Genomic DNA, 11,006 nt, shown 5'->3' with positions numbered 1-11,006 from the left:
TGTTGTCATCTACCATGGCATCTCTCGTGCGTAGTAATCAGAAGAGCTAATCAAATCAGAAAGAGGTTCCCTGGTACTACATGATTTTTCTGGTGTTTTGGTAGAAGAAAGATAATTGATTTTCCCACTGTCATTGTTTAATGTGGAGGTTGGTTTTTACACCGCCACTATTGATGGATGGGATAACCACGAACACATTTCGGGAGCTGCTTCTCTTCATACCCCTCGAGACTTTTGGGGCTTCACATAATCAGTGGCGAAGTTAGAATTTTGTCCCACGACCGCTTGATTTAGGAAAAGTACTATTTTCTTGTTAAAATGTATTCAACATACATTGCGTAATTTTTGTAGTACAATAATATATTCTACGTGATTTTTTTTTCAAGAATCGCAAAGCTTATGTGCGCTTATTTTCGTCTATGAAAGAAATTGAGAAAATTTTAAATGATAATGTAAAATGACTTTTGATTACTAACAAGATTAAATCAATTTTACTTAGGTTTTTACAGGTTGAGATTCTAATTATATGTAATTAATAATAATATTGCACATAGTTTATTAGTTAAGATTTAATTTTCGGGGGAGGCCGTTCTAAGCTCCTACATAGCTCTATCGTTGACGATCATGAATCGAACGATTCATGTTGTAGATCTTGTCAAGAAGCATACTTTTGTTAAAAAAAAAAAATTCAAATTTATAGACAGTAGAAAGAACCACTAGCAACAAATTGTGCTTTTTTTCAAAAAATGGAGAATAAGTAATTTGTTAACAGGAACGGCCAATTTTTTAAGGGAAATGGTTTTCATACTCCTCTTTTTACAATCCAAACTACATTTTTTGTCTATATCCATGTAAATTTACAAGATTGCCCTTGGATGTGAAAAAGTATATTTAAAAAATAGCAAAATAGTGTGAATAATGACACAAAAAAAATGGAGTGTAGATTGTAAAAAAAAAAGAGGGGTGTGAAAATTACTTTTCTTTTGGAAATCACATTTGTATTCTTACTATTAATAAATATAAAAAATGCTATGTGCACAAACATTCGAACACAATATCAAAAACAACCTCTCGCATACACGTGAGTCGACCCATGCACAATTAACACCCGAGACTCACGTGTATGTGAGAGGTTATGTTTGGTATTATGTTCGGATGTTTGTGCACTTAGCATCTCTCAATAAATATTCGATATCGATCTATTACCAATGAGGGTTGGTTTAATGGTGGAAATATTGGATTTGGTTGGACAAGGCCCAGATTCGGGTCTCCAAAGTTCCTTATCGTGGACTAAACATACTCTTAACACCAACCACGTGTGGTGAGACTTTAGTTTCGGTTCTGACATAAACGCGGTGAGATTCCCTGTAGTGGTGTGGAAAGACGGTGCAATGCTCACCGGCGGAGGTAACAGCGTCCATAGATATACTACTGCTACTGCTATCTATCAGTGGTGGATATTGGCCCCGTACCCCAGAAAGTCCACGGGTAAGGTTAGGACCACAGCACAAGCCCTTTAAAGCCGGGCTTAGCAGATACTTAGGCCTTGTTTAACTTCGAAAACCCAGGCCCCCCTCTGGCCCAAAAGGAAATAGTCAGTACTAGTACAAAAGTAGAGTCTGAAAATCAATCTCTACATATAATTGAATTTTTTTTTTTTAAGTAATGCAATTGATTTTCACACTCCCCTCACTGCAAAGATGGAGTACGAAAATTAATTCTCTTAAGATGAGACAGTTTTGGCATTATCACCACTCTTTAAGATTGGGGTTTTAATGAAATGGAGAACTCTGCTATCCCTTAGGAAACAACATGGTTATTGGTCTCATTCGGGTCATTTATGCGCGGTAATAAACGGCTCAAATTTTCATCTCGACCGAATATATTTCTGCTATCCATTTGAGATAACACTGAGTCATTCATTGCCAAGCATGAACAGACGGTCCGAATAAGGCCAAACACGCATGCCGTCGGTTGGAGAGACCCTAGTTGAAGGGCTAAAATACTCCTACAAAACTACCAGTACTAGTATAGGATACCGACCATTTTTCCCGTCAAAATAATGCAGCTATGAACCAACAGGGCACAACAGCTTTTACCAGAACACCTCACACCCAAGAGACCTCAAAAACTATTGCACTTTACGTGTCAACAGTAACTATTTACCTGGCAATAGAGGATCCTTCCCATCCAAATCCTGCGCTTCGAATGAAATCGTTTTCAACACAAGTCACTGTTCCGCGTGCTATGGTTTCTTCCGTCAACAAATCGATCTCTTGAAACAGTTTTCCAGATTTCCAATTTTTTAGGGTTCCTGGTAAGAAGATTATTAGTGAAATCTGACTTCTCGGAAACTCGTGATTCGTACCGAACGCGTCAAATGGACACTGCTCCTTCTCAGACCCAATCGTTCGGTCAAACGGAGATCAATTGGGATAAGTACGTCTTCTCTTTCCCGAATATGATTTGAGTCTCTTGATTTATTAGAGTATGTGTTTTTACGTGTTTCTTTGTTCTTTATGAGGCAATTTGCCTGTAGTCTGTCCTATGTTTGAAGGAATTCGCTTCATTTCAATCACAGTGTGAAGAAAAGAGAAATGATGTATTATTGTTTGTCTTCAAACTATAACCTAGCACGCCTTTATATAGGCTACAAGACACATAACAAGGAAACACGCATAATTAGGAAACCTAGACTGACTAGGAAACATAAATAATAATCTGCCTAAACTAGAAACAGAATAATAAAGTTTAGAAAATATGGCAACATAATATTTCCTAATATTATGTTAACACACAGGTTGTTGGTTATTTTCTTGCGGTCTTTCATTTTTCCATTATGAATTGGCTTCGTTTCGCTTTCTTGTTATAGAACTAGGTAGGGCTACTTTCGATGCTTATCATCACGGGGTTTAATTTCAATGCTTACATGACCAAACACGAATCAAAGTTTTATTTATCAATTACTTATATAACCACAAACGCTCATACAAACACTTTACACACACTCACATCTTTTGGTGGGTCCCACACATATTGGAGGTGTAGTGTTGAGGGCCCCAATGTGGATGTAAGTGGGTTTGTGGCTGTAGAATGATTGTTTATTTATTGTTGCATCCTTGTTTTTTTTTTTTTTTTTTGGCGGATAGGGAAAATATAGGGTGATATCGAACTGTGGGGGAAAAAAAATCTGATGTCATGTAGCATTTTACTATTTTAGTATACTGATGAATGAGCCAGTAAGCATACATAGCATTTGATCCAGCTTCAAGTGGGCCTTGCTAGTGGATGGTGGGTTTATTCCGATGCAAAATGGCCCTATGGATTGGCCCCTATATACCCCGACAAGTATAAAAAAGAACACTTAGAGGAGCTCCTGTGTCAATCATTTTCATTCCTTTCGTTAGGCCATCTATAGCACTCGTAGCTACAACTCTAAGTCGATTGTTTCCTACAAATTGTTGTACCACACAAGTCACATTAATTGGTTAGCCGAAGTATCTCGACGTTTGATCACCAAAGCACTATCAATGTTAGGCATCTTTCCCACTAATGGAAATGAAGCTTGAGATGGGGAAAGCAAAGATGCATATTCCTTCATTGGTACGCATATAGGGAAGAAAGACAGAAGTCAGATGCATGCAGGGAAGAAGTAAGCATCCCCCGGAACAATAGAAGAAGAGAAAGAATTGTTGACCTGGAAAAAAGTGTTGATCTAGACTCTAGAGTATGATTGCCTCCTCTAGAATCCCGACTAGATAACATACTTGCAAAATTACTCCTTATTCTACATGAACTTTCAATGCCATGAAATGATGTTGATTCCTCTCATCAATTGTTTTATACTGTTCATTAGTTGGTACTCCTTGGTAGAGATGTAAGAGTCCCATTACTGTGAAGATGAAGGCTACATAGATAGATTGGATACATGATCATATCTTACATCATAATTTCTCACAAAGTTGCTTGTTGTAGCTTTTTAGCTCATGTGGAAATCTCAAAACCCATTTGCTTCATAGCAGACGAGTTTCTGATTATTTGAAATGGAACCTGAAACGTTGGCCCTGTTATGCCATCTATGCCCTGCAACTGATGGACACCCTATGGTTCTGCTTTAGTGCTCCAGTAATACTCAGAATCACTCTTCTGGTGCCTCCAAGACCACTGTGCCAAATGTTGCAAGAGAAGTGAATTCCTCAATTTAAGTACGTAGCACAATGTTAATTGCTTATTTAGGGAAGTTGGTTTAAAGAACCATTAGTACTCTTTAAGTTTTTGATTTATAACCACCGGAAAGTTTAAGACTCAGAAGCTTGATCAAGTCGTTCCCAGAGGAATTTGAGCAGTTAACAAGAAACCTGTCATTGAGATGCAAGATAGGGATTCTAATTACTCCCTCCCTGGACTGTGTCGCATTTGTTTTTTATTCTCACTTTTGGTCATGGTGTATGTAACTCTAATTTGCTTTTCATTACAAAAAGCATTTCTTTTGTATTATTAACTTGTAAGAGTCATTTTGATTTATCTAAGTTTATTCATGACTCAAAACCTATTCTGCAGGCTTGATAAAACTAAGTTTTATGTCGTAGGAGCTGGAATATTTACTGGGGTTACAGTAGCTCTATACCCTGTTTCTCTTGTGAAGACCAGGCTGCAGGTTGCCTCAAAGGATGCTGTTGAAAGGAATGCATTTTCCTTGATAAGAGGCATATTGCGGACTGATGGTATTACTGGGTTATACAGAGGTTTTGGCACAGTTATTACTGGTGCAATTCCTGCCAGGATTATATTTCTTACTGCTTTAGAGACAACAAAAGTAGCTGCTTTTAGGTTGGTTGAACCATTCAAATTATCAGAACCTACACAGGCAGCTCTAGCTAATGGAATTGCCGGCATGGCAGCGTCACTTTGTTCTCAAGCTGTGTTTGTTCCAGTTGATGTGGTAGGTTAGCAGTGCTTTCATTTTGGGAATTTGTTTGCTGTCTAGTGAAAAGACTGACAGGTTTTTATGCCTAATATGAAAGCAAACCTCCATATTTGCTCAATTTCACCTTAAGTTGCGGATCAGTTTGAAATAGCTTTAACCCAAAATTTTCTGCGGGGAGGGAGGACCTCCTATGGGTGTGTCTTTTTATTTGTTTATATCAAATTCTTCCTTGAGGGCTAGTCATCGGTAGGGTTGCCAGTTGCAAATGAGCCGAGGTGATCAAGACTCGGCTCGATATGAGCTTGTTCGAACTCGGTTCGCTAAGCAATTGAACGAGCTCGAGCCAGAATTTTCAACTCTTTTAATAAATGAGCCGAGCCCAAGCTATCAGATGCTCGGCTCAAATGACCTTGCGCGATAATATATACACATGTATACATAAATTTATATTTCGTATAAATATATTGCCATGTGTTGGCACTAGGCGTGCTGGGCAGTGTAAGTGCTCCAGGAGTTGGTACCATCAAGTAGCAGTGGAATGCTTGCCTATTAAACATTTTCTTCCGATGTGGAACAAGACTTGAGTAGTGCATGCAAAGGGTCAACAAAGCGACTTCATTTATTGGATTGCTTGTGTTTATTAGTCCCACATCGACAACTTAGGGAACTTACGACCAATGGATCCCGTATAAATCAAGAACCCAGCACTAGAAGCCTTTACGTGTTACAACTGCTCTTCAGTGGACAAGCCTCACGAGCCGAGCGTGAGTTTTGATAAAATTGGGTGAGCCAAGCTTGAGCTCAATTGTCTTAGCTCGCTTCAAGCTCGAGCTGAGCTCACCAAATTCAGGATGAGCTGAGCTTGAGCAACACAAGCTCAGCTCGGCTCCTTTGCAGCCCTAGTCACTGGCAGTGTGGCACTTTCTTATTTCTATTTTGGTCGTTTTATTGTTTTTGCTCTAGAACATTTATGGAGACATACTTTTGGATGCCGTAATTTCCAATCCTTCATTTGGATCAGGTTAGCCAAAGATTGATGGTGCAAGGATACTCAGGCCATGCAACCTATAACGGGGGCCTTGATGTTGTTCGCAAGGTTTTGAAGGCGGATGGCGTTCGGGGACTTTATAGGGGGTTTGGTCTATCGGTGATGACTTATTCCCCGTCTAGTGCTGTATGGTGGGCAAGTTATGGTTCAAGCCAGCGTTTAATCTGGAGGTGATGTATGCTTGCTTGTCTTGATTTACATGTATTGTAGGAGCTCATTTAATCAAGAACTCTGGTCAAATATGAAATTAGTGAGTGTTGCTTGTTTAGTTAGTCTTCTAAACCCCTGTACTTAGTTTAAGTGCTTGCCATTATCTTTTTTAGTACAAGCAATAATTTCTCCTATTAATTAAAATGTTTCCATATGTTTTTCTTTTGTACAGTTTCTTAGGTCATGATAGTGTACATGATAAACCTGCTCCTAACACGTGGACAATAGTGGGTGTTCAAGCTGCGGGAGGGATTTTTGCAGGTGCCACGGCATCCTGTATCACCACGCCACTGGATACTATCAAGACTCGCTTACAGGTATACCTAGTTTGCATACAGAAAATTCTTCTTTTTGGCTGGTCTGACTGTTTAATGCGAGTGATGGAATTACACTCGTCATTGATGTAGTCCGTGATGTTTTTCAACAACAAAATAACTTCAGCTATTTAGCTCTATAGATGGGTGTTTATTGCTTTAAAAGATGAACCTAAGGTTCTTTTCAAGATAAGTACACATTTTGCTATAATAAGTTGGAACTTGGAGTTACTCTCAATCTTCTCTGCTATCACTACATCGTTTACCTTTAGAATTCAGACAGAGAAGATATCTTGCCAGTTCATTGTGATGTTCTGCTTTTTCCTGTCCTCCAACCCTATGTGCTCTCTGTGTTGCTCAAGAAAAGAGCGTTCAAAGAAGTGTTGGACTATTGCTACATCTCCCATGTATAAGCAGAACTTCATTGGCATCTAACTGAATGCTGTCAGGCATTTGGCTTCCCATCGTTTCTAAAGTAAAAGGACCCGGGGGGGGGGGGGGGGGGGGGGGGGGGCGGGGGGCAAAATTCTCTGGGGTCCCGCACGATTTTTAGTGCTTGCTGTTTGCAGTATTATGTTCCAGCTAATAGCTAGCTTTGTTGATTCTTCCATTAAACCTAGTTTCTGCAATATAGGTCATGGGACACGAAAAGAGACATACTGTTAGACAAGTTGTTAAAGGATTGGTTGTGGATGATGGCTGGAAAGGTTTATACAGAGGACTCGGTCCAAGGTTTTTCAGCATGTCAGCATGGGGAACTTCAATGATACTTGCCTATGAATATTTAAGTAAGGATTCTTCATACACATTGTTTACTTATATAATCTAATGTTACTGTATTGGTTGATGTTACTAAATATTTGGTGGCTATGAACGTTCTTTTTGGTTGTTTGTTGTTTGTGCATCGGTTTCTTCCTTGTGTCAATAGCAAAATGTGCATCTTTCTGGCTATTAAAAATCACGTATTAGTGCAAGAGAGAAACATCTCTTGATTGGAATGATTGATGTAGACTTTTACTTTTTCAAAAAAAAAAAAATTGATGTAGACTTTTATATCTGGCATTGTTATTATGGTTTGCGATGCATTCTGAACTTATTGATTGTTGCTCTAAAGGTTGCAGTTGCTACAAGGTTTTTGGGATTTTTGGATGCCACTCCATGCTTGTTTTGCAAGAGCCTCATGTTTAAAGTTCATTTGTAGCTCTAGTTGTTATGCAACACTAAAAACTGCCACCTATCTAATTGACATCCCATGGAAGTTTTATATTCCTTTTTAACAATTCTATAAAGTAAATATGTGGACTCGGCATACATATATCATGTATATGAAATATCCTTTTGGTGATTGTGTGAGTTAATGTAGTTAACACTTGATTGTTGGAGGGGGTTGTTTGTCAAATGAGTAATGTGGTACCCAACGCCCCCCTTATCCCCAAACCATCGCACTTTCAAATCATTGGATGAAGATCACTTTGAATCCCAAACCTCTACTCTAGTATGACTCCCAAAGATTTATCAGTTTCGCTTAGTTGACACCTACAAGAAAATGTTTGCATGTTATGTTGGGTGAAACTGGCGATCATTTGGTTTGAGGTCAACACATCACATGGTGACTAACTCATTGGAATACTTGTTATGAATTTGGTGGTTTTGCTGTCTCAGAACAATTTGTAGTTTGTCTGTTCCTATGGGTATTTAGGTTTTCTTTTAATAAGATGCTATCCAGCTGGTGAACAATTACTTATTAACATAGTTTTGGTTTTCATTCTGTTGCTGGTGAACCTTCTTGACTAAAGACGACTAATCTTAGTCATATGAATTCCCATAGGTATCAGATTGAATATCTGTGCTTCATCATGCTTTTTCATGTTTATTGATGTTTCTGTTTTCTAATCTATCTTGCTGAGAAGCCACTTTTCTCTTCTTATGATCAAGGTCAATCTAACTTGTTTGATTGTGTCTATTTTCTTTACCTATGCAGAACGCGTGTGTGTGAAAGATGCATAGATGGCTTTGATATCCGTAAACAACAGACTTTCATGTGTACGTAAGGAATTTTGTACGTCATGAAGACCACCTTGCTTCGATACGACTGAAACGCTTTCCCGCATAGAGTATGTGACTAATCAATACCACTTTTAGTTGATTGGGGGCAGTCTCTCTCCTGGATGCTAGAACTCGATTATTGATGACTTGGTGGAAGGGGTATAAGATTGATCTGTAATTCTTTTCGGCTCGATTCTTTTCACATACTACGGCTATAATTGTAATAGCGAGGGTATGCTTTAAATCAGATTTTGTTTGTTGGTTGTCTCGCCTTACCATATTGGCAAAAATTCCAGTTGTTAGAACTGATTGTGGGGCGATGCTGGGTTTTAAAACCGAGATTTAACTGTTGTTTTGGGTATTCTTGAGAAGCAACGCCTTATGGGTTGCAGCTCACTGCGATCAATTTTTGGGTTGTGCAGCCGCAATTATTGCAAATAAGGAAGGCTAACGGGTCGTTAATTTGCTATACGTGTACTGTGAAAATGAACAGGGACAAAATGGAAGACATTATGCTATATTCGGCTAGGGAATTGATAATGCCAAAATCTTTTTTGTTCCTGCCAAAACTCAATATTTTTCTTTCATTTCATGACTTAATTATCCATCATTTGCTTTACGAAAATACCCCTTAAAATCCTTTAGGAGTAAATTAACGTTCTTTTGGCATTTCACCAAAACGGGAACTCTTTTTTGTTTTCGAGAATACCAAAGCTTCAACTTAAGAGAGGGAGAAGCTGCATATAGAGCAACTATTTTTAGCAGCTGTGCTACTTGCACATGCCTTCTTACACAGATTTTGCACATATTTTTTATGGGGTCCATCTCGGGTCCCACCAATATGATCCGAAACCGCACATTATTTTTAAAATAATTTTTTAACAGTATCTGTAAAAAATCAACTCAATAAGATATCAGTAAGGGCTTTTTCAGAAATAGCAGAGCGAATCAGACTGTTTCACCCTACTATTTTTGAAAAAGGCCTTACCGATATCCTATTGAGTTGATTTTTTACAGAAATTCTTAAAAAATTATTTTAAAAATAATGAGCGGTTCGGATCATATTGGTTGGACCCGAGGTGGGCCCCATAAAAATGTATGTGCAAGATTTGTGTAAAAATGTATGTGTCCTTAGATTTATTGTATTTTTAGTAGGGCTGCAAACGAGCCGAGCCGAGTTTTAGAGTGTTCGAGCTCGGCTCGGCAAAAATTTAGTTGGCTCGAGCTCGGCTCGAGCTCGTGACGAGCTGCAGGACTCGAGCTCGAGCTCGGCTCGATAGGTATTTACGGAGCTCGAGCTCGGCTCGTTTATGAAACAAATATATATAAATATATATATATAAATAAATATAAATATGTAAAAATATATATATAAAAAAATATATATAAATATATTATATAATCGAGCTCGCGAGCCAATTCGAGCCGAGTTTCGACTAGCTCGAGCTCGGCTCGTTTTTGTCTTGAACCGAGCCGAGCCGAGATCCGAGCCGCTCGCGAGCGGCTCGGATCGTTTGCAGCCCTAATTTTTAGTTCCATGATTTCAAGCAAAATTATGTTCGGAATTTTTTTTTACGGAGTGTCCCGTAAAAAGTGTTTGCGGTGCTCAATTGTGCGGGTCCAAAAACACTTTGGACGGTCCGGATTGAAAACCAATTTTGACCGGTAAAAAATAATTTTGACCGGTCAAATTGAAAAGCAATTTCAACTATTAATTGCGTGAATGAATGGCTGAGATTGCGTGGAGTCATGAATAAGTTTTCCCAATCTTGATCCCAAGTGAAAACAACCCATATAAGTTCAAAGCAGAGCAACCCATCTAACAACCCATATTTTCAATTCCTCCTGCCTCCGATCATTTCCTCCAAGTTTAAATTTTACAGACCAATCAAAGGCAAGCAAGTACACCCAAATTGAAAAAGATTAGTCCAACAAACAGAAGCAACACTCTCACATTTTAAAGCTAAAAAATATCCTTAAAAAAAAGAGGCTAAAAAATAACAGTAGCCGCGTTGCACCATTTTAAAGCTGATAGACAGTAGCTTCGTTGGACCTTAATGAAGCTCCGGTATTCGCGAAAAAAAATTGAAGCTCTGATGATGATGAAATGCCAAAAGAATGTTAAAATGCTCCTAAGGATTTTAAGGGGCATTTTCGTAAAGCAAGTGGAGAGCAATTAAGTCATACAATGAAATGTAAATATTGAGTTTTGGCAAGAACAAAAATGGTTTTGACAGGAACAAAAGGGGTTTTGGCATTATCAGCTCCCTCTGGCTAAGTGCCCCAATTAATAGGTTTCCGTTATCTGTTCATACTAAGCAACTTTCTGGTTTGTTCAGTTTTTTACTCTAATATTTTTCTAAACATCAAAAGCATAGAACATGTTTGATGCACGCATGTTCCAAAACTTGTTTTCAAGCCAAGATATAGTGGTCGGAGACTCAGAGGTAGCCGGCAGAAA

The 11,006-nt window shown here is 38.5% G+C and overlaps 1 protein-coding gene across 2 annotated transcripts; it reads left to right on the top strand.

Annotated features, from left to right (window-relative positions):
• The first annotated feature begins 2,016 nt into the window (after positions 1–2,016).
• LOC131336496 (uncharacterized) lies at positions 2,017–8,850 on the top strand. Of its 2 annotated transcripts, XM_058372364.1 has the most exons (6): positions 2,017–2,439; positions 4,561–4,942; positions 5,949–6,145; positions 6,358–6,502; positions 7,134–7,287; positions 8,481–8,850. In XM_058372364.1, exons 1-6 carry the CDS (start codon positions 2,381–2,383, stop codon positions 8,504–8,506), a joined length of 963 nt encoding a protein of 320 aa, XP_058228347.1. In that variant the 5' UTR covers positions 2,017–2,380; the 3' UTR covers positions 8,507–8,850. The 2 variants fall into 2 exon arrangements, with proteins under 2 accessions (XP_058228347.1, XP_058228346.1); XM_058372363.1 differs by lacking the exon at positions 8,481–8,850 and having other exon boundaries at positions 7,134–8,374.
• Positions 8,851–11,006: the final 2,156 nt, after the last annotated feature.

This window comes from Rhododendron vialii, chromosome 8a, assembly GCF_030253575.1.
Source record: "Rhododendron vialii isolate Sample 1 chromosome 8a, ASM3025357v1".
Taxonomy (NCBI): Eukaryota; Viridiplantae; Streptophyta; class Magnoliopsida; order Ericales; family Ericaceae; genus Rhododendron; species Rhododendron vialii.
The sequence above is the reverse complement of the archived record's forward strand: the minus strand, read 5'-3'. Positions and strand labels throughout refer to the sequence as shown.

Excerpts from the sequence above, each read along its gene's own strand:
- LOC131336496 (XM_058372363.1), top strand. The coding sequence starts at position 2,381 with ATGGACACTGCTCCTTCTCAGACCCAATCGTTCGGTCAAACGGAGATC. Across the intron at positions 4,943-5,948 it reads TGTTTGTTCCAGTTGATGTG|GTTAGCCAAAGATTGATGGT; the intron begins GTAGGTTAGCAG and ends CATTTGGATCAG. Across the intron at positions 6,146-6,357 it reads AGCCAGCGTTTAATCTGGAG|TTTCTTAGGTCATGATAGTG; the intron begins GTGATGTATGCT and ends TCTTTTGTACAG.